Raw genomic sequence first — 24,145 nt, forward strand, 5'->3', positions numbered from 1 at the left:
ATGAATAAAAAAATAAGGATAAAAATAAATAATGGGGGGATAAAGGGTAAAAAATTGTGCAGATTGAAATATTGATGGTCAAGAGAGGGAGGGTAAGGAGTATGAGATGCATGAGTTTTTCTTTTTACTTTTTAATTCTTTTTTTTGGAGTGATGGAAATGTTCTAAAACTGACCATGGTGATGAATATAGAACTATGTAACGATACTTTGAGCCACTGATTGCACAGTATTGTAGGAGTGTATGTGTGTGAAGATGTCTCAATAAATATATTTCATATATATTATATATATGTTTATATAAAAACATACATATATATTTATATATATTAATATATATATATATAAAAAGAAGTAAAGTAGAAAAAAGCCAACCCATTTCTGGTATACTGCTAATTTGTTAATGCTGTCGGAAATGCAATATATCAGAAATGGTTTGGCTTTTATAAAAAGTATTTATTAAGTCACAAGTTTACAGTTCTAAGGCCATAAAAACATCCAAATAAGGAATCCAGAGAAAGATACTTTGAATGAAGAAAGGCCGATGGATCTGGAACACCTCTTTCAACTGGGAAGGCATGTGGCTGGCATCTGTTGGTCCTTGGCTCCTGGTTTTCAGTTTCCCCAGGAGTGTTTTCTTTCTCCATCTACTAACATTTCTCTCTGTGGTGGCTCTGAAGCTTTTTGCAAAATGGTTCCCTCTTAAAGGACTCTGGTAAGCAATCCCACCTTGAATGGGTGGAGACACATCTCCATGGAAACCACCTAATCAAAAGGACACAACCACAACCGGGTGGCTCACATCTCCATAGTAGCAACTTAATAAAAAAGATCCCACTCAACAATACTGAATCAGATTAAAGAATGTGGCTTTTTCGGGGTACACAACAATTTCAACCTGCACAACTGCATTCTCACAGCTTTAGTAAACTGAAATACTTTTTAAAATTTCAAATTCTTCCTTATGCCCACATTGTCTTCTTAGTATCTTTTAGCTCTATATCCTCTGCTAGGGTATTTTTATCCATATTTTCCTTCATCTCCTTAAACTGACTCAGAACATTTATTTGACCCAAGCCAAACCCATGTCTAAATGTTCAGATTTACTCAGGTCTTCACCTAATTCTTGCCATATATATATATATATATATATATATTTTAATTTACTTATTAATTAAAAGAAATTTAACAAACCAAATAAAACATTAAAACATATAATCAGTAATTCACAATTTCATCACCCAGTTGCTAATTCTTGCCATAGATATTTGATACAACTTTTAGGATTGTTTTATTTCACCTCTAGGAGAAAGCGTCCTTTCCTCTGTTCCCTTTCTGGGATTCCTGATCTGTTGTTTTTGTTCAGAACTGTCTTCCCAGCTCCAATGATTTAACTTCTCTTCCTCATTCTGTGCCCCTCTTTTATTAAACTTTTCAGTTCTGGGACCTGTCCTGACTTATAGCAATTTAGTTCCCCCCCATTATTTATTTTTTTTGAGGGTTTTCTGCCCTCAGTTACTTCCCCATTAGGGTATCCCGCCCTGGGGAGCCAGACTATCCAAAAAGGTCCGTTTCTTCCTTTAGGTGATCCAGTGATCAAAGACTGGGCTAAGTGCATGCCCTCGATAGTTATTTGTGTTCTGCCTTGTGTTTCTGTGGACAAAAACAACAGATCAGGAATTCCAGAAAGGGAACAGAGGAAAGGACGCTTTCTCCTAGAGGTGAAATAAAACAATCCTAAAAGTTGTATCAAATATCTATGGCAAGAATTAGCAACTGGGTGATGAAATTGTGAATTACTGATTATATGTTTTAATGTTTTATTTGGTTTGTTAAATTTCTTTTAATTAATAAGTAAATTAAAAAATATATATGTGTTTCTGTGGACTTGAGTCCCTGTGTCTGGACATGTATGGGATCCTAAGTTGCTGTTGTGACTGTTCTATGATCTACATTCACAACAGAAGGTACCTGGGCTGAGCAGCTTCTCTGTGACTCTTAAACTATACGGGACTGAGTGATAGGGAGGGGTTCAGAATGGCAGGTCTGGGTCATCATCTTTCTTTTTTTATCCCCCCCCCCCCCCATTCAGTGTTGCTGGAGTCTTCCTCTAGGCTCTATCATCCTCCAGAGTTCCAAACAAACTGGATTTGCCCTTTAATTAGTTGTTCCTAAAGAGAGACTTTTCCAGGGGATGTCTTACACATTGCCAAGCTGATTATGTCACCCCATCCAAATTTAGCTTTGTAATGTTGAAATTTAACTTCAAGAATCTCTTATCAGGGAGTTATAAAAACCAGGTTTTGAGTTCTAAAGTTTTTCCACTTAAATAACTATTCCTTTACCAAATGATCTTTAAATAAGAGCTAAACTCACACATCTAAATGATGAGACCCTCACCAGTTGAATCTAAATACAAAAGAAATGACTTAGTATGAGCTTAAAGGTCCCCCATCCCTTAGTTCCAGAGATTACCAAAATGCAAAGCAAGTTACTATTTAGACCTTGAAGTAAAGGAGTAAGAATATTTTGGGAATCTGTTCGGCAGTACCTATTAAAGTGACACATAAACCTACCCTATGACCCAGTAATTCCATTCCTGGGGAAATGCCCAAAATAAACACATGCTTATGTTCCCCAAGAGACAACGTCCATAGCAACCCTGCATGTAAAAGCCCCCAAATGAAAGCAGCCCATCAACATCCTGGAAGAGTCACACAACAGGGTACTATGCAGCAAGGAAAACCACATATGCCACAAGATGGAAAATTCTCCCAAACGATGTTGACAGAAAAAAGCTGATACATGGTATATATGTACACATGGTATAACTCCATCAATATGAAGTTCAAAGACTCATCAACAATGCGTGATCAGAGCAGTACTGCCCTTAGGGAGGAGCCTGTGACCACAAGGGCACTGGGTGGGGACTGAGGGGTAGGGTATGTATGTGAGAGGGTACTGGGCTGCTGTTCTGCTTCCTGGTCTGAGTGCTGTGTTCACTTGGCGAAAAGTCCTCAAGTTGTAGAGATTTATGATCAGTGCACTTCCTGAATGAATATTTCAAAAAAAGGTTTTCTTAGAAAATATCTTTTTTTTTTTTTTTAAGATATCATTCATTTCTAATACATTTTTCAGTAAGCAACTTTGGAGGAAGTGGTGTTAATTCCTGTGGCCATTCCAAGTTTTGAGGACTATTCAATAACACACAGATCAGATATGGGGGCCCTGGTCTCCTCCCCTTGGCCCCTCCTTGGGCCAGAGGTGCCAGAAGCTCTACCCCAGCCACGAATAGTTCCTCTCACTTGGATACTTTGGCAAGGTTGGGAGTTTACAAACTTTTGTACCCTGTCCCCCAGTACTCAACACTGACTGCTTCCTTAAAAACAAAGGTGGCAGATACTGGCAATGTTCTGGACATTCTGCTATGTATACGTCTCATCTTCTTCACAGCTGTTCCCATTCCCAGAATTCTTTAAGAAGCAAACAAACAGAAAGCTGTACCTGAGGGTTCCACCTGCTCGAGGGGCTGCATGTCCTCACTACTCTCTCCATCTTGCACAATGTCACTGGCAACAGCTGGGCTTACAACATTTTCTTGGAGACGCTGCTGCTTCCTCTCTTCCCGTTCTTTCAAAATAATCTTTAAGTTAAACAAATGATTAAAACTCCTAAGTACTGTGCTAAAAAGAAAAGCTCTTCTGCAAAGTAAACTGCCTAAGTCTGACTTGCTGGCAACATACCTGTTGGTGTCTGGCCCACTCCCTGTCAGCATAAGGTGGTTCTGCCCCCCAAGACAAGGTGAGCAGGGAGTGGGGTAGGGCCTACAATAACCAGCATTAGCTGAGTTCTGACAATCAGAACTACCCAATCACGAGGTGTGCTAGTCTGACAGGATTATGTATCCCCAAAAAAGCTATGCTTTAGTCCTGATCCAATCTTGTGGGAGCAACTGTTTCTTTTAATCCCTATTCAATAATGCAGGAAGGAATCTTTTGAATACATTATCTCCATGGAGATGTGACTTACCCAACTGTGGGTACTAACCATAGATTAGAGGGAGATGTGACTCCACCCATTCCAGGTGGGTCTTGATTAGTTTACTGGAATCCTTTAAAAGAGAAAACATTTTCGAGAGTCCCTTTTTCAGAGCCACGAGAGCCCACATAGCCAGAAACCTTTGGAAGTGAAGAAGGAAAATGCTCCCTGGGGAGCATGAAACATGAAGCCTGGAGAGAAAAAGCTAGCAGACATTGTGATAATGCCACGTGCCTTTCCAGTTGAGAGAGAAACCCTCAACTTCATTGGCCTTTCTTGAGTGAAGGTAATCTCTTGGTGGTGACTTAATTTGGACATTTGTATAGACTTGCTTTAATTGGGACATTTTCACAGCCTTAGAACTGTAAATCTGCAACTTAATAAATTCCTCCTTTTAAAAGCCATTCCATTCCTGGTATATTGCATTCTAGCAGGTAGCAAACTAGTAACAGACGGTGAACCGTTCCTCCATCTGTCTGAGGGATCCTGACCTCTGTAGAGACCCACAAGGCCACTTGGAGAACTATGGCAAGGAACCTGAGTCATGGTTCTACTCTCCACACAAGACAGGGTGCCCAGAACAGGAGGGCAGCGGAAAGAGGAAAGAGAAAAATGGAATCTCTCCTCTTACCACAAAGTAAAAACAAAAAGATTTCCTTTCTCAAGTAACTGAAGCAATCCCTACTTCTCATGCTCCAACACGACGGGAGAGTAAGAGGTCATTTTTTAGAGAGTCACTAACACATCTGGATATTGCAAATTCAGGTAATGAAAACCTTAAAATCTAAAACTCCAAAGGCTCAAGGAAATGTGGCTACGTGAAATTTCAATAGGCTGTTAGCATATTATTACAAGTGAATTGCTTCACATACCTTCTTCAGTGAAGTTGGTTTCTTGGCCTTGGGAACTTCCCTCTGTTTCCCTTTCTTCACCAATGGAGCGCTAGAGTCCAAAGGGTTGTGAGGGGTCTTCACCTGGTCTGAGCGACGGCTCTTCGCCCCCGAAGCAGATTCCTTAGAAAGGACTGGCACCGCCCCAACTGAAACAGAGCGCATACAAATGCCAGGGAAGCCCCCTGTACCCCGTCTCCCCTCCTGCAGAAGCAGTCTAGTCTTAGCAAATTTCCTAGTATTTGGAAGGGTTCCTTTATCCCAGATCGCAACCCTACCCATCCCCCTAACCTCATGTGTCCGTGTCAAATAATTTCCTTGACTATCTAGATAAAGCCCAAAGAAATCTAGAAAATGTAGAAATACAAGATTCTAGGAGTCTATTAGTATTTCTAATTGTTTCTCCTGAGTTTTCAAGACATATAAACAGTTCCCCAAATCCCATCATGTTTAATTGCTAGCAATCCCTCTAACATAGTCAGTGAATTATTATGATTACCACTGAATAATTCAGTTTTACTGTCCTGTCCTGATGTACTTCCCACCTCAGTAACTGTTTTAAAGAAAAGAGCCATCATTTGTGTACATGAATTTTTATTTACCTATTATTAGAAAAATTTCCGAACATACACACACAAAAAAGAGAGAATGATACAAATCCCCAGCTTCAGCAACTAATAATATTTTTCTAAATGTATTTTATCTACTCTCCTTTCATTTTGGAATATATATTTTAAAATTACTGGTGTTCTGTCAATCAGATATGCTCATTAAATCTTACCTGTCCAATTATTTGTTTCAATACAGAAGAATGTTTTACTTGTACAAGTTACACAAATCTAAACATAAAAATGTTCCTACCATCCCAAACTATTCTACCCTTCTTCCCGGCAGCTTTTAGCCATTTAGCTGCAACACAACGGCATCTCTCTTAGGATCCTTGCTCACACATTAATGTTTGCAATGTACACGTGACTGGCTCTACTTTCCTCCTCAGCTCTTCCTTAAAAACCAACTCTGCACCGACTGCTCATACCTGCTTGTCTCCCCCATCCCCAATACCACCATTGGGTTCAGCCCCTGCTGTGAGCAACCACAATAGCTGTTCCCGCTTCTGTTCTGGTCACTTCTCCTGTATCCCTCCTACACTTTGCTGCCAGGTGACTCCACAAAGCAGTAATGGTGGGCCTGGGGGAGTCACTTCCAGCACAACAGAACAAGAGTAACAAACTCCACTCCCCAAAAGTAACCACAAAGCTAAACAAAACCGTCAAAAACAATCATTTCAGGAGAAAGGCACAAAACAAACATGGCAGTGAGAATATTCAGCAATGCTGGCAGCCCTGGGAACTGGTGTGGAGAAGCCCTAGCTTCTTAGCTCTGCAATCCACTCTGCCTACCCACTACAGTTGGGATAACACTGCATGAGAAAAGCTCCATATTTAGACCACAAAATTTAGCACCATGGAATGCCGCCTTCAAGGCAACATACTGAGTTTGTATTCTAGGCTTTGAAAGTCACTGTCAAATGGTCATATAATATTGACAAGAACCCCACTTAGGAAATTACTCACTATATCATCCAGCAGCCCATATAAAATGATCCACAAGGGGTGTAACATTTAGAATTGTCAGCTTCAAAAAACCCCACCACCCACAAAATAACAGCTAAAATTAAAAAGACTGACAATACCAAAAGCTGATGAGGATGTGGCACCACCAGAAATCACACACATTATTGCTGAGAGTGTAAAACAGGACAAGCAAGCTAGAAAAAGGTCTGGTGGTTTCGCTTAGAACTAAACATGTACCTATTACATAACTCAGCAATTCCACTCCAAGCATTACTCAAGGGAAATCAAAGTATCTGTCCACTAAAACACCTGAGTGGGAATATTCCCAGCAGTTGTATTTCCAAAAGCCCCAAAACTGGAAATAGTCCAGGGGTCTAGAGAGAATGGATAGAAAAACTGTGGTATATCTACACAATGTCACACTACTGGCAACAGAAAGGAGGAGTTACTAATATTCCTGACATGAATAAATTTCACAAACACTGGGGTAGGTGAAAGAAGACTTACCCAAAGAGCATATATTGCAAGATTCCATTTGTATGAAGTTCTAGAACAAAAAAAATCTATCTATGGAGGAAAAATATCAGAGCTGTGGTTGCTTGGGGCAAAGACTGGCTGGAATGGGCAGCAAGAAACAAACGTTTGAGGGTGATTAATGTGTTCTAAGAAGTTGCTGATTTGGGTTATAGAGAATTGTGCATTTATCAAAACTTTCTGAACAGTGCACTTAAGATTTATGCATTTCATTATATGTATATTTTACCTCAAAATTTAAGGGAAAAAACCCACTACAAATACTGAAGCCTAGTGAATAACAGGTATACTGAAGCATTTAGGGGTATTCTACTTATGTCTGAAAGTTAACTTGAAATGCATCAAATAAATAAAATGGATTGATGAATGGACAAATCAGGGGTTGGCAAACTTTTTCTCAAAGGAGCAGATATAGTAAACATTTTAGGTTTATAGGTATATGGTCTTTGTCAAAACTATCCTAGCATTATAGCCCAAAACCAGCCATACATAATACTCAAACAAATGAGTATTTGCTGTGTTCCAATAAAGCTTTATTTACACAAACAGGCGGCAAGAGGGCCAGTTTACTGACCCCCTGGGATAGATATATATAATAAAGCAAACAGCAATATGCTAGCAAATATACAATAGAGGTGGTGAGTGTAAGGGTGGTCACAACACAATTATTCATCTTTTCTATATGCTTGAAATTTTCCCTAAAAATAAAAAAATCCCACCACCCCTGAAAAGACAGAGGATGTTTGTCCATTTTGGGACTTGATGACATAGAACTTGACATATTCCCATTTTCACTACCAGGAAACTCAAAGACAAAACTAGCCTAAGCAAATAAGAACATAGAAAAGCTTCATGAATAACTTGGGTATCTATTCTGTCTTTTACAACATGGTCCATCCGATAACAGTTCTTAATCATAAAGAGCAGCCTCACCTGAAAACACCACTGGTTTGGAGCACTGTCTTGCATTCTGGGACTGCTGCTTCTTTTCCAGGGCTGTTAGCATTCCCCCCAAATCCAATTGTACTGGAATTTGACTCTTCTTTCCACTGTTTTTAAAATTATTCTAAAAGTTCAGAAATTGGTATTTATAATGCCATTTTTATAAGCCGTGCATTTCATTTTATCACAAAACCATATAATTAAAGAAAAAATGAAATAGATTTAGAGTCTATAATCTTCAAATTAGAAAAAAAAAAAAGAAATAAACCCAGTTCCACATGATCTGCCAGTATTACTGTGGTTATGTCCTTCCTTTCTTTCAGAACACTGGGTTTATATTAAACCACCTACATTTCTGCCTACATCTTACAGAACAGCATGCATTTGAAGACATGCCGTGCTGGCACATACAGTCTGTGGCTGCACACATGTGTGGGGGAGGCTAACTGGTTAGAATGATTTCCTCATTAGAACCATTCACTCACCAATCGTCTGAGTGAACCAAAAACTTGTCAGGAAACTACGGTGAGATGACCAAGAATGTACACAAGTCCAAATCACACCCAGCAGATGAGTGCTTGCGAAGACTGGCAGACTCAAATTCCATGTCATTTTGAAAAAGCTACAATTTTAGGTTTTGAGAATGCGTGAAAGAGTGCATGACAACGTGTTCTTGCTGTGCGTGTGCTAAGTGAAAGAGTGCACGACAACGTGCTCTTGCTGTACGTGTGCTAAGCGAAAGGGTGCACGACAACGTGCTCTTGCTGTGCGTGTGCTAAGTGAAAGAGTGCACGACAACGTGCTCTTGCTGTGCGTGCGCTAAGTGAAAGAGTGCACGACAACGTGCTCTTGCTGTGTGTGTGCTAAGGCCGGCTGTCTCATCTGCTTCAGCACCTGCACCCTGTACCCGGCCATGCGCGCTCTGCCTCTGACACCCACAACCCACAGTGGCAGCGGAGTTCCAGCACCAGGAGACAGCCACGGAGAGCAAGAGGAAGCCGGTGGGGGGTAAGACCAAATCATAATTTGAATTGACAGTTCTCATAAGGATTTAGAATTTTTTCTTAGGAAATAAATGTGAAAATCTTCTCCCTTTGAAAGGCAAATGACAGTCTAAACACGAAAGCATGGACCAAAAGTATGCAAGTTGATCATCAGGACCACAAGCCTCAATTTCATTCCTGAATCTGCAGTGGGGTGTGAGGAGAATAATTTCTACTTTTGTTTTTGACTCCTTACAGTGAGGCTCTTTTATTTCTCTTGTCAGACATTACTTGCCTGACAAAGGAATTCTCCTTTCTGAATAAAGGGACTCAACTTTCTTTTAAACCAGAGTTTCAAAAGGCAGTTTGTGACCCCCCTCCTTTATGATGTAGTAATGGCAATTCCCAAGTCTTATTACAAACAGACAAAATACATTAATTCAAGGCAATTTTGTTTCAATATACTGAAAGTAGCCCTCCAATGAAGGAACCACCTGTTTCGGTATACAAAGAAGTGTCACAAGAGTTCAGTTTAGCCAGAAAAGTTAAGCCTAAAGCAATTGCCCTTTTAATCTAAAAATTACCTGTGGCTGCTGTTTAGATTGATATTTTGGTGACTCTACTCTGTTTCTTCTTTCAGATGCAACCGCCAGATTAGGAAATTCTTCAACATCCTAAGTAAACCACATGCACCGTTAAGTCTTTATTAATCACAAGAATGCAAATATACCCAAGTGCTATCTTTTTATTGCTCATATTGTCTCTTTAATAAGCTCCCGCAAAAATTCTCAAAGGTAATAAAACAGCCCAAACACACAAAAATAAAAGCTTTCACTTTAACTCTTAGAAGGATACAGAACTAAAGACTACAGCACTCATATCACTATCCCAGCAACTTGTAATTTAAAAAGATTTACAATGATAAAATTCTTGGGGATGGAGGGACAGTGCTTCCAAGGGTCTTGGTATATTTGCGGAATTAACCTTAACTACCTTGGCATACAAATATTCAGATACCTATTTTTTAACCATGTTTACCATTGAGAAATCATCAACTCTAAATTCAGTAAATATAAGCATTCTGTAATATGTGCTGAACCCAGACTAGAAAGCAGAGTATGGAAGAAAAAGGCAATGTGCCTGCTAGAAAACTATTTTTAAATCATTTAAAAATATTTCATGTTGCCTTTGTCAGTATCTTAGGTGCCTGGAGAAGAGTTATGTGAGAAATAAGGAAGAGAAAACATCATGAATTACTCACTGGCCCAAGGCATGATGCTCTGCCCTGGTCATCTATCCTCACACACACACAACATAGCTCCTCTCAGCTGGATGGTCCCAGAGCCGGGATGGCCTCCTGGCTTTGTGGGAAAGCCTCAGGCGGATTATGAGCTAAATGCCTGGGCAGCCACTCTGGGAAACTTCTCTGCCTGCACAAGGTGCAGCACTGCCTCCGTCTGGTGCGGCAGCATAAAGGAGGAACCAAGCCCAGGAGAACAATGTGGTCAGAACCTAACTGACCTTTTCAGGACTGGAATGTACTCGGAATAACATGGTACAGACATCAATTTAAAGAGCTCTTTTGGAAGTTTATGAAATTCTCTGGACTGGGAACCACAATGGATCTATGGTATTCTAAACTTCTCTCTATAGTGAATCAAAAGGAACCCCTGCAAAAGCCAGCATTCTAAAGCAAAGGGGGGGTGGGGAGGGGGGAGGCAGGTAAAACGGATTGTGAGGTGTAAATATTAGTAACACAGTAAACCAATAAATTCTGATACAAGTAGTCTTGGCTCTTGACCATTTAGTCATTCATTCATTCAAATCTTTATTGGCCTGCTATAAGACAAGCCCCATGCTGTAAAGCAAAAGCAAAGATGTGAAGAAAATGGGTTATTACTATTTTCTTTAGCACTGGGAAAATGCTTATAAAAGAAAACATTGGAGGTTTTCCCTTAGGAAACCAATATGAACCCATGTTTCTATTAAGAAAGATACATTTATTATATCATACAAGGCGAATAATAAATATAAATTACTTCAATCCTTGGTGGCTCTTGAACTGTCAGGATTTCATATTTTGATTTGGACTTTTCTTTCTTTTTCTTATTCTTTCTTGAGGCTTCATTTTGTTCAGGGTCCCCACCTTGTGACGCCTTGGTCTATAATAAAATGCAAAGGAAAAAGGCCTGGGTTGTTAGGATATTTAAATAGAATATTTTAATTCCATTATCAAAGCAAAATTAAGGATTCAAGTTGTATAACATGGTAATTTTATTCAGAAGTAGGTTTCTCATTCTTTATTCTCCATATAGCCAATACTCAATAGAATAATTCTGAATAAAACAAACTATTAAAAGAGTCACTACATACAATTTAATTTTGAAAACTGGTAGATTTGGGAACAACTCAGTTTCAGCATGAGGAGGCCCTGTTGTTAATAAATCAACTAAGACCTACTTCAATTCTTTCATAAGTCCTGTTCCTATTGCCTCAGGCCAATGGCTCCTAAATCTGACTGCACATTGGACGCACCCATGGAGCTATTAAAACAGACATCCCCCTGGGTTCTCCACACACATGCTAAATTTGGCCTTACCCCTCCCACATTTGGTTTGCCTCAGCCTCCAAGCCATTCTTCATTCTCAGGTCAGTCAGGGCCTTTGAGTTTACATTCACACCTGGACAGCTCTTCCCCAGGATGGGCTAGGCCTGTTTCTTAAATTCATTCGGTCCTAAGCTCATAGTCAACTCATCCTTATTTAACCCCCTGTTCTCTATCCTCTCACCTTGCCTGGTTGCTCTTCAGAGCACCTATCATTACTGACATGCTCTAATTTGTCTGCATATGCTAAGTGTCCCTCCATGAGAACATAGGCTCCATTCATTTATTTTACAGAAGTAAAAGCCTCAGTAATTATTAAAAAGAACATGCTCAGCTATTGATCTGGAAGGCTGTCCATGATATTTTGTAAAGTGAAAAAGGCAAGTATTCAGGGTAATGTATATATAATGGCTCAATTACTGTTAAAGAAAAAAAGACAATTAAAAGTAAAAAACGACCCAATTACAAAATGGGAAAAAGACTTAAACAGACACCTACCAGAAGAAGAAATACGGATGGCCAAGAGGCACATGAAGAGATGCTCAATGTCCCTGGCCATTAGAGAAATGCAAATCAAAACCACAATGAGCTATCATCTCACACCCACCAGAATGGCCATTATCAACAAAACAGAAAATGACAAGTGCTGGAGAGGATGCGGAGAAAGAGGCACACTTATTCACTGTTGGTGGGAATGTCAAAGGGTGCAACCACTGTGGAAGGCAGTTTGGCGGTTCCTCAAAAAGCTGAATATAGAATTGCCATACGACCCAGCAATACCATTGCTAGGTATCTACTCAAAGGACTTAAGGGCAAAGACACAAACGGACATTTGCACACCAATGTTTATAGCAGCGTTATTTACAATTGCAAAGAGATGGAAACAGCCAAAATCTCCATCAACAGAAGAGTGGCTAAACAAACTGTGGTATATACATACGATGGAATATTATGCAGCTTTAAGACAAGATAAACTTGTGAACCATGTAATAACATGGATGGACCTAGAGAATATTATGCTGAGTGAATCCAGCCAAAAACTAAAGGACAAATACTGTATGGTCCCACTGTTGTGAACGGACATTCGAGAATAAACTTGAAATATGTCATTGGTAACAGAGTTCAGCAGGAGTTAGAAACAGGGTAAGACAATGGGTAATTGAAGCTGAAGGGATACAGATTGTGCAACAGGACTAGATACAAAAACTCAAAAATGGACAGCACAATAATACCTAATTGTAAAGTAATCATGTTAAAATACTGAATGAAGCTGCATCTGAGCTATAGGGTTTTTTTTTTGTTTTTGTTTGCTTGTTGGTTTGTTTGTTGTTGTTGTTTTTTACTATTACTACTACTTTTATTTCTTTTCTTTATATTAACATTTTATAGCTTTTTCTGTTGTGTTGCTAGTTCCTCTAAACTGATGCAAATGTACTAAGAAACAATGATCATGCATCTATGTGATGATGTTAAGAATTACTGAGTGCATATGTAGAATGGTATGATTTCTAAATGTTGTGTTAATTTCTTTTTTTTCTTTCCGTTAATAAAAAAAAAAAAAAAAAAAAAAAAAAAAAAAAAAAAAAAAAAAAAAAAGTAAAAAACGAACAAAACAAATTTAACTGTGTGTGTAAGTATGCACGAGCCTAGTAAAAGCCAAGGTACAATATCAACCATATGGTTAATGAAGGCTTTCCTGAGTGGTGGGAAGCAAAAGGGGTGAGGGAAGCAAAAGGGGTGAAGGAGAGACTACATTTTCCCAAAACTATTCCCATGCGGTATTACATTTAACATTTCTGTAATAGAAACTTATAATAAAGAAAGTTTTAAAGGAAACAAAACCTTAAAATCACTATCATTTCAGTTCTGTAAAATGTAAATCCATCTGGGTGATAAGATTATAGGAGATCTTAATTTTCTTCACTACTTATCTTTATTTTGATAACTTCCTAAATATTATTTTAAAAAATTCTGGGAAAATATAACAAAATCTGTTAACACCTAGAATATTAAACACATTTTAGGAAAATTGGTTCAGATAACACCTTGGGACCTTAGTGCTTTGGCACCAGACCAAGTAGACTGCTTTCCAACGCAGAGTCTAAAATGCCTAAAAGAGCCTGAGATAGTGGGAATAAGATATGAAAAGGTGTGAGGCTCCACCACCAGCCAGCCACACTGTGTCTATAAACGGAAGGACCTTACACTTGCACAGACCGCTACTCTTCAAATACATGTTCTAAGCTGCGATGAACAAGGTACACATCTGACTTCACTAAAACCTCTATCATTCTATTTTCCGTTAATCAACTGATCATAAAAACACAATATTTATGCAGGATGGTGGATGATGTTTTTGGATATCAAACAGTCCTCACGCTTAGAAAGATAAGAAACCTAAAATAATGTATCTGCACACAAAGACAAAAAATTCTGAAATGCTACCTTATAATAAAAAATAAACTGCAATTAACCAAGAATTAGTAACATAGACCAGATTATCAGAAAATGTGGAATTCAAATTATTTGGCTGCCGTACCTTAAAAGGCATAAACAATTCAAATTTAACTAACAGAAGACTGAAGACAAAAAAAGATGCAGCAAGTTCATACTCCAAGGTATGAGCTTATGCCAGGATCTCTCATTTAAAGAATTCAAAATGGTTCACAAATATTTTAAGATCAAAGGTCTAAAATGCATACTCTCACTCATGCAAAAGCTACCACTATCATTTCTTGACAGACATCCTATTTTTTTTTCAAGGTGCAAGTATAACAAACTCAGTACAGATTATAGCATAAAATGAAACACTTTCAGCATTAGGATTTGAGGGGAGAAAAAAGTACTCTCTAAAGGTACAGAAGATCAACATAAACAAGTAGTAATGCTTACCTTTTTAGTAGGGTTAGCATTATGTTTCTCCTTGTTGTAGGAAGGACTGGAAGATAAAACTTCAGAAGATGATGCTCTAATGTTTTTGGAATCTGCTGATGAAGCAACTGTCTTTAGGTTTATCATGGAAGTAACATTTTTAGGGGGTGGTGACAGTTCTGTAGATAATGTCTGCCGAACAACATAACCCATTGGTGTCCAAGATAACTCTGCTCAAAGATAACCAGAATTGTTGAACAATCACAATAGTAAAACAAAAATCCCTTAGTTACACAAATATGCTTTATGTGAGGTTAATTACTCAAAGCATAATTAAATTTGGGCTAGAGTTCAAAACATTCCCCTGGAATCTACGGTATTCACTAAATTTGTTTATCTTCTTGGCACATGAATGTTGAATTTGCTCCCTTCACTGATTTTCACAGGAACTGGTGTTTTAACTTGGGGGTGGGTGGGTAGGTTAGACAGACCAACAATAGTTTCATTTAAAAACAACAACCCACAATCACATCTACATAGCAAACACACAGAATTAATGAGCTAAAGACCAAATTTTGACTCTATTAACTTTGGTGTGTACTGATCACATCAGAAGTCAAAGATCATTAGATTTCAGCTATTGCAATAACTGGTAAGTTATTTCATTTTAGAACACAGGTATAAGTACAGCAACACTACCTCTTAGGTGCTCACGAAACTCCACATACAGACAAAACAAAAGGATAATGATATCAGTAGGGAGAGTTCAGGAAGATGAACACCTGTCAGAAGCTTCTTATCAATACAGAGCAATGCCTCTTTAGGGTAGCAGCTAGAGGAGGAGTCTAAATGAACCACACACGTATCAAAACATAAGAAAGCAAAAGAAATGAACCTGTGGATAATGTGGAATCATTTTTAAGGACAAGCTACTATACAAATTTAAAAGCAGGATCTAATAAATTTTCTGTCTGAACATTTTAATTCTTAGCTGGGATTGGATACAGTCAGAGTATAGTCCGAGGTCCCCAAGACCTCTTCATGGGGTCCATGAAGTCAAAACTCTTTTTATAATAATACTAATGTCATTTGTCTTCTCCACTCTCATTCTCTCATGCCTGTACAGTGAAGCGTTCCAGAGGCAGAAGGATATGGAGTAAAACGGACCAAATATGGGGGCAGACCTACTGAAGGAGATGAGAGATGCAACATGTAAACAAGGCTGCTCTTTTTACTACACTTTTTTTGTATTTTGGAAAATCAGTGATGTTTATGTTAATATGTAACAGGGTTTTAATTGTTATTTTTAAATGAAATAATAAAAAAATTAAAAATTTCTCAGATTTAACTTGTACTAGGATAAATATTTTCAATATAAACCAAACACAAAACAAAACAAAAACACAAACAGAAGTTATTTGGGACTCTCCATTTTCAAGAGTGTTGAAGGATCCTGAGACCAAAAATGTGAGAGGCACTGGTACAGGTAATATTGAAGGGACTCCACAAAGTTTCTCTCTTAATTGTACAAATATTTCATTTAGAATTACTTAAGCACCAATGTGGGGCTCATTTATTACTTTGATTTTCATATTAATTTTGATGTTTAAGTATTATATTCTTAGGAAATTATCAACAACTTACCAGTGCCTTAAAGGTTTCAAAACAAAAACACTTCAATTTGAGCTCTTAAGAGTTAAAAACAAACAGAAAAGATATGACTGAAATTTTAAAATAATATTTTGCGGCCTCTCTTACCTCTTGTACATGAAGGGGAACTGGCAGCAGTATTAACAGTTAAAGGTTCAGTTGGATTTTTATTCTTCACCACTATTTCCCCCTAAAAAGCAAGCCAATTATTTTCTTACAATTTGAAATTAAAAGTAATCAATATAAAAAGTTTTTCTTACCAGTCTCAAAATTTGTAAAATATATACTAATTAAAATTTTCAAATACAGACAGAATGCAAAAAGTTGAATGACTTCCTCTCAAATATCACTGCCTAGTGAAAAAATAGCCACTGCCTACAGCTTAGTATTCTTCTCTTTCTTTGCCTTTGATATAAATGTATCTACATCATTTTCATATGGATCGACAATAATTGGGTCATAACACGTGCAGATTTTTAAAAATTTGTTAACATTTTACAAACAATTCTTCCAATCAGCAGAGATATGCCCACATGATTCTTTCAAAACTGCAGAATATCCCAAATAAATGTGAAGGCCATCATTTACTCTGTCTAACTATCAAGGTTCAAAAAATCCATTAGAGGGCAGGCCACGGTGGCTCAGCAGGCAGAGTTCTCGCCTGCCATGCCGGAGACCAGGGTTCGATTCCCAGCGCCTGCCCATGCAAAAAAAAAAATCCATTAGAATGTCTACAAGTATGCCAAATATAAACTTAATGCATGTCTCCTTTCCTAAAGATGGAATGCTGCTTCACATGTTGAACTTTAGGTATATGATGATACTGTTTGGGGGTGGGTGGTAGGGAGGTGTGAGGGCATTAGAACAGACACACCACAACAGCACTAGAGGTCAAAGTAAGTTGATACATTTAACTCTGAATCCATTAAGGAGACAATGGATTCAAAATAATTTTTAAAGCTAATATGCTTCACAAATTCACCCATTTGCTATTTCATTATATCTTGAGTCAAGTAATAAAAAATAAAATTAAACAACAGTTGGTTCTTTCGGTAAATATAACTTTTATGCTCACCAAGCCAGAGAAAAACTAGAAACCACTTACCTGTTCAAGAATGGCTATATAAATTAGAGTACATTAATATGAAAAATTCTATGCCAGTAACATTTTCAAAAATATTTAAAGACATGCCAAAAAAAGTTTTATTTTAATTTAAATATATCTGGACATGTATATAATCCCAAACTGAGAAGACCCTCCCCCTACAAACTATAACACATATACATATGTGTGTGTGTGCGTGTGTGTATATATATACATAAAACACTAGGTATCAAATATAGGTTTTCTTTTATATTTTCTTTATTTTTTTCTTAATTTCTGTGTTTACAGATAGTACTAATATGAACAGGAAAAAAGTTTCTTTTGGAAGGAAAGTGAAAAAGAAAACACAATTTAAAAAAAGAGCAAATAAACAATAAGGCAATCAGTATGGTAAATCTTACCTGCAAATACTCATATTTAATGTCTGACCCTGATATAAAGCATCAGGCTCTCTCTCACCCACCCCACTCGTGTCCCCTCTACCCATGGCTCCCAGAGTATCCTGGATTCGTGGCCCGCATGAACTCACAATTATGTGGAGCTCCACGACTGTTCAACTAGCTCATGCATTGCATGAAGGTAGGCAAATATCTGCCAAATCGAACCGTGATTTTAAAAAATTCATCAGCTCCACTTTTCATCTGAACAGCTATTTAACAGGAAAGAAGATGATTTCTAACAATGTAAAGGTCAATGCATGTGAAATATTCTACAATGGTACACCTTATATTATCTTATTCCTGGCCTTCATACTGGGATGGACCCCACTTCGCCCTTTAGCAGGAATTTGTGAGAAACTACTTTAAGGACTACTAATCTAGTGCTCATTTTTCCCTGGAAGTCTCAAATTACTCTTTTCAAGAAGAGGTCTTGAGATTTGGTGGACTAAACGTAAGAGACTAAATGTTTACTGGAGTTTAATTGGAATGCGCTTTCTTCAATTAACTTGCTGAATTTGCTGTATCATAATGGACAAGAGAGATGGAAAGAAAAGGCCTGGAAATTTCAGAATTCATACAACGTAGTTTTAAATATTACTATTTCGCACACACACAAAAATTCTTTTCTTGGTTCTGGAGAAAGTACTATAGGAATGTAACAATAGAAGTGGCATGTTCAAAATGAACTGTAAGTGTAGCTGGAGTTTTGCTAGAATCTTTTCCTACTGAGATATTACAGCACCTTTTAGTTACTGGATAAAAAAAAAAATATGTATTAGGCAGCTCTTTTAAAAGAACAGTTGCAGCCTCTTTATAAATGACTCAAACAGCAGAAAAGATCATCTGAGTGTACCACTGGAGACCTGTCCCCTACTTCTTTCTCCCCAGCTCCAAGGATGGTACAATCTGCATTAGAGCTTTATGTGTAATGTAGTGAGAGTAACGATTTAACTGAAAAGGTGTATACAGAAGCAGAAAAACCAAAAGAGAAAGAACAAATCCCAACTAACCTCTGATAATGCTGCAGGTGGTTTTACCACTTCTCTTAAAAGAGAAATGTCAGTTGTAGTGGAGCGCAAAGGGCCCCATTTGGGTTGCTTTGTTATCTCTGCTCTATCACTGTTCTTTGCACCCTGCAGTTCAGGAAAATCCAACCTGGTAAACTCAAACTCAGGTTTGGAGGTAGATCCATTTTTTTCAATGACTCTGGATTTCCTGTCTGTTCGTTTATGATAACCATCTGCAATTACAGAATCAAATACAGCTGTGAAAATTTAGATTTCATTTGAAGAATGTGACTCAAGCTTAAACAGCAGAATAGAAAGTATATTACTACTTATGCAACAACAGGTTGTCAAAACAGCCAAACTTTTGTTGGATTTCTTAACTGTCTTTGTTACTGCACAACATTTAAATAAATAGAAGTATAAATCACTCTGGTTGGGCCACCATGCAGAAAGACTAAAAGGCAATGTAAATTTTAATAGTAATTCTAAAGTTAACATAAATTTTAATTCTAAAGTCAATGACCTTAATATAGGAAATCTGTATTTTATGCATGCTTTTTCTGTAAATCTACAACTTCTCTAATAACACACAAACAAAATAAAGTTAATGACCTTATCTTCATAATCAGCTGGACATTTTCATTACTCTTAATATACATTTTGAAGTTTTATATATTTAAAGAGACTCTAGTGACTTGCCTTTAAGCAAACAAATTGTCCATAGCTGTTTTTTTTGGAACAGAGCAGAATTAAACTTGTCAACTTCTCCCCATCTTTCTCTTTTAAATGCAAATGAATGATATACGCTGTAATACCATAAAACCCTGTATTTAATTAGAAAGCCAGGGCTGTCACAGTTAACTGTTAAATTTTCTTTCACATTTCCACACATCAGACTGCTTGAGTATATAAATCTTTCTGAAAACAGAAAGATTTCTTTCTGTTTTCAGAAAGATTTATATACTGAGAAATACAAATGACACATGTAAATAAACAGGTAGACCATTCTCAATGCATGACCACGAAGGCTTTAAGTCATTATATAAATAGGGGATGTCTGTGACCACATTCTACTAATCAATAATTTATTAAAAAAAAAAGTAAGACACCATGTAGAATCACAAGATTTCAGTCAGAGACTGAAACAGTCATTTTCAAGTCCAGAGCAGACATGGCTACTATATGATTTCTCCATAAAAGTGTAATGTCACAGGTTTGTTATTACTTAGGATGAGATTTAAACCAGAGTCAATTTCTCCCACCTATTAAAAGGTGCCCCCAGAGAATACCAGAGAAACATTTTGGGAATGAACATGGTCAACTATAGTCTACAGGATATGATTCTGATTTGCTATGCTCTCTGTAAGCCAGGGCACATCGCAGGAAGGTGAAGACCTCTGCACCGCCCTCTTTCAGGTCTGACCTCTCCGGGAGGTCCCAGTGAGCAGGCCTACAGAAACCGTCTGTACAAACAACAGCACTCTTCTGTGGTGGGCAGTCGAGGCTAACACAATACTGTAAAGTTTTTGTTTTCACCTGATTTCAAACTATTTTCAGCATGAATGGAAATATGATGGGAATCTTTAGCAGATTTTATGTCAGATGATATAGTTCCATCAACTCTCTTAGTGTCAAATTTTTGCTCATTGCAGGTTTTTTTTTCTTCATATGTTTTTTTCTGTAGGAAAGATGAAAAAGGAACATGTAATAAGAACAGTACCAACCATAAAAAAGGTTCAACATTGTAAATTTATAAGTATTCACAATTCAGCCATTTAAAAAAAGGTTAGACTGAATGAATTCTTAAAAATCCATGAAAAAGATAAGCAATGCTTTCATCATGCAAGAATTTGCCAATTCTTTACATTTTAAATGCTAAAACAATCAAATTAAGGACACAACAAAAAACACAGCATCTACTAACCTTAAACAGACTTTTAGTCTCTTGCGGGAAAGGGCTCATGCGCTCAATTCGGGGCTTGGCAGTTTGAAAAGCTGGGTAGCAATTAGGTCGGTTATAATCATACTGGGAGCCAGGTACTGAACAAACATTTTGTGTCGACTCAAGGGTATAAGGAGAATAGGTGTACGGATGAATAGTTATATCAGAAGATAAATACTGAGGTGGAAAAGTTGAAGCTCCAAAGGCCAGATCTTCAGTATATATTTTCTGTCTAAATAAAAAGCATAAATTCTAGTTGCAGATTGCAGATCATAAACCAAGCAGCTTAACAGTTTGTAATAAAATAAACTTTTAAATGTGTTTTTGCAGTCATTCATTCTAACAATGAAACAGTCCTTGAATATTTCTTTCTTAATCTGCAAAGAAAAATGCTGACCTTCTTATATTTTTTGATTTATGAACTAATGAAGGTCCATGACAGGACTGTGTTACAACAGACATCAATTCAGCCTGAAGATACTTCAGCATCTGTTCACTCTCATTCTCTAAAATATTTGGGAAAGCTTCTCTCTGCTCCCCATTTTCTGGACAAAATGGCCAGAAAGCCACTAGTATCAGCTGAGGGTGCTTTTATGCCCCCCTTCTTCCCAACTACCCAAATCTAATCATCGCCTCAACAATCTGAAGCCTGCCTCCCTGGGGCCTCCAGACTCCTGCAGACCATCTTTGCCAATTCCTTCCCTGCTCCAAGTGCCCCACAGCCATGGCAGGGCCACCAAGGGGACACTGCACAGAATGGTGGCCCTAGAATTACATATCTGACAAGACAGACACCCTCTTGAAAACTGGGTTGGCTTTAATTTGTTCAAGAAACTGGATTAAATCAAAATATATTTTGAAATTAATTTTTTTTAGCTAATTTGGTATATTGTTGGAGGTTTTAATCATTTTCCAAAGAAAGATGAATGACAAAATGCCACGCAAATGAGTTATAAATAGCTACAAATATCAATCTTTTTATAGTTATGAGTGAAATCCCCACAAAATAAGCACCAGCAGATGCTTCTGTGAATTCCTAGAGTTGAAATTTTTCTTATAACAAATCAATGAAATACCAAAGTATACTGAAAGGCTGGAAAATCTAAATTAATTATGAAATATCAGAGGTTCAAATTGTTTGGCTGTCATGGGTTACAGTATTAGAAATGATATCTCTAATCTAGTGCAAGGAAGAGACTACAGTGAATAAGAAACGGGGTCAACAGGATAGGTTACCCTCTAACATATTAACAAACTAATGAGGATGTTTACCATTCTGTTACTTCTACTCAGTCCTTAATCATATAATGCCTTGTACCATCACTCTTTAATTCTGGGATATTCCGTAATAAATTTAAATCTTATAAAATCTTTCATTTATAGGCAACTGACTCCAGCAATGAAATATTCCTAAATAAAAGCCTAACAAAACCCTTCCATTGGCCTTTTTCTGTTGCTACTGAACATATGGCCTATGGCTGCTCTACAGATGTGCCAAAAAATAGTTCTTTGAATAAAAGAAGGAGATTCAAAGGCTTTGGCACATTCCAGAGATGCTAAACAGCGGGAATCCCTGTTTTATTTTGTTAGTTGCTCAAGAAATCTAATAGGGGACAGGTTTCATGTGAAGGTCAATATGCTGGTCTTCACAAGAGAAGATGGACTAAGTGTAGAAAGTATGAAGAAGAAAATTCCAAGCACCACTCCCCCCCCGCTCCCGCAAAAAAGGAGAAATGATCAGACAAAATGGGATTTAGCTAAAAAAGAAAGGAAACGTAGGGGTCAGCAGCAGTTTTGAAGACTAATGTGATTTAGGAAGTTTTTATTTGAGTCAGGAGGCCTCGATTTTGGCCCTGGCTCTGTCACGATCTAGTATCGAACCAGCCATGTAGGCTTCTGTCCCTCAGTGGGCCTTCTTCCTCTGCAAAACTGATACTGCTTCTTTCTACTCAATGTACACACAATCAAATGCAGAGAACACCACACAACAGAAAATGTAAGAGGCAGGCAACAGCATCTTTTGCGGGTAAAACTGGCTTGTCTGGAAAATCCAACTGTCATTAACTCCCCAGATGACTTTTACTATACAGCCACTGATAATCTTCTTCACATCACCTTCTCATTCTGCCCTCATCTCCAACAACATTGGTAGCACGTTTCCTAACTTGTATAACACCTACACATCTCTCTACTGCTCTATTTCTACTGTTTCCTTTCACTACCTAAGGTCTAAGTCTTCCATGACCTCCCTCTTGCCAAACTCAATAGCCTCATCTTTACAAGTCTTCTGGGTCTGACACTTTGATCCCAATTCACTAGCCTGCATTTTCAACCCCCACACTCTCCTTGTTCTCCCCCACTTTCCAATGGCTCCTCCTCTGTCTCTTTTAAAGGCACCATGGCCTCTGCGTCTCCCTATCTCGATGGTCGGGCTCAGCGTGAGTCTGAACATCTCATCTTTATGCTCAGGATTTCACATATACACTTTCAATCCCCCACTTCTGTCAGTTCTAGATCTCTACCTCTAATTCAAGGTTATTTTTACTTAATATTCTACTTTTTTCAAGTTTGACATTTAGAAGTCCAAAACTTAACATTTGTTGCCCAAACCAGCTCCACTTCAAATTTTTGTTCTCATAAATGACCCTATAAGACCCCACAACTCCCTGCCAACCTCACAGATTGTGGCAAGCATGATGGAAATGAAAGGATACAATACTCAAAGAACACACATCATATTTACATGTTTACAGCATTTACTATAGCATTTGTTGCAAAAGGATGTATGATGTACTAAGATGATCAACAAGTCGCTGCCCTTGGTCAGCACTCAGAACAGAAAGCTTACTCTGTTGGTACAGCCTTCTATTTACATTTTGTTCATAACACCAGTACATGGTCAGTACTTTTCAAACATGACAAATTCTAAACTAGGACATTTCTTTTGGTATTTGTGTTGTTCATTTTGGGAGTGCGTGGCACATTTCTTTTAACTTCAAGTCTATATGAGAATGACAAAAAGATGAGTAGAGCCCATGAGATAACAATTTTTCCCTTAGCATCTACTGTATTTTTCATATACTGTAGCAGCCTTTAATAATCAATTCTGAATGCATAGGTGAAATATATTTGTATGCACTGCTTAAGCTACTAGAGCTGGACATATTCCGCAAAAGGTCACCACACCTTCTCTAAGCGAAGGAAGGGAATGATGACAGGCTGGTGTAGAATGGAACAAGTAGGAAAGAATAAATACATTTATTATGGCAAATATAGTTTTCACTATAGTAGGAGACCTCCATTCAAACGAAATGTGAACAGAACAATGTGATTTCTAATCTATATTACAAATGATTGATCAATTCTAAATTAGGAAATGTTCCAGTATTTCATTCTCACTTTAAAGCTTCTTTTTTTTTCTAACCTTTCCACTAGGTTTAATACCTACTTTATCCTTAATTGATTTTGTTTGACCAGGCAGGATTATTGTAAGTCTTTCTTTTCCTTGGTGATAAGCAATTAAAAGAAAAACAAAATCAAAGCTAAAAAAGGGTAAGGTGTTGAGA

The 24,145-nt window shown here is 37.6% G+C and overlaps 1 protein-coding gene across 8 annotated transcripts in view; it reads right to left on the reverse strand.

Moving 5' to 3' along the window:
• SECISBP2 (SECIS binding protein 2) overlaps window positions 1-24,145 on the reverse strand; it is a 46,679-nt gene that overhangs the window by 19,816 nt on the left and 2,718 nt on the right. For 6 of the 8 annotated variants that reach the window (XM_077139532.1, XM_077139531.1, XM_077139537.1 and 3 more), the window contains exons 3-12: window positions 20,562-20,811; window positions 20,174-20,315; window positions 18,641-18,870; window positions 16,194-16,275; window positions 14,457-14,665; window positions 10,999-11,121; window positions 9,544-9,633; window positions 7,968-8,100; window positions 4,909-5,075; window positions 3,503-3,641 (exon numbers count right to left, since the gene is read on the reverse strand). In XM_077139532.1, coding sequence (XP_076995647.1) covers window positions 3,503-3,641; window positions 4,909-5,075; window positions 7,968-8,100; window positions 9,544-9,633; window positions 10,999-11,121; window positions 14,457-14,665; window positions 16,194-16,275; window positions 18,641-18,870; window positions 20,174-20,315; window positions 20,562-20,811 — 1,565 coding nt within the window. The remainder of the gene's footprint in view (window positions 1-3,502; window positions 3,642-4,908; window positions 5,076-7,967; window positions 8,101-9,543; window positions 9,634-10,998; window positions 11,122-14,456; window positions 14,666-16,193; window positions 16,276-18,640; window positions 18,871-20,173; window positions 20,316-20,561; window positions 20,812-24,145) is intronic. The other 2 variants (XM_077139536.1, XM_077139535.1) reach the window with 2 other exon arrangements.

Source organism: Tamandua tetradactyla, chromosome 2, assembly GCF_023851605.1.
Source record: "Tamandua tetradactyla isolate mTamTet1 chromosome 2, mTamTet1.pri, whole genome shotgun sequence".
Lineage (NCBI taxonomy): Eukaryota > Metazoa > Chordata > Mammalia > Pilosa > Myrmecophagidae > Tamandua > Tamandua tetradactyla.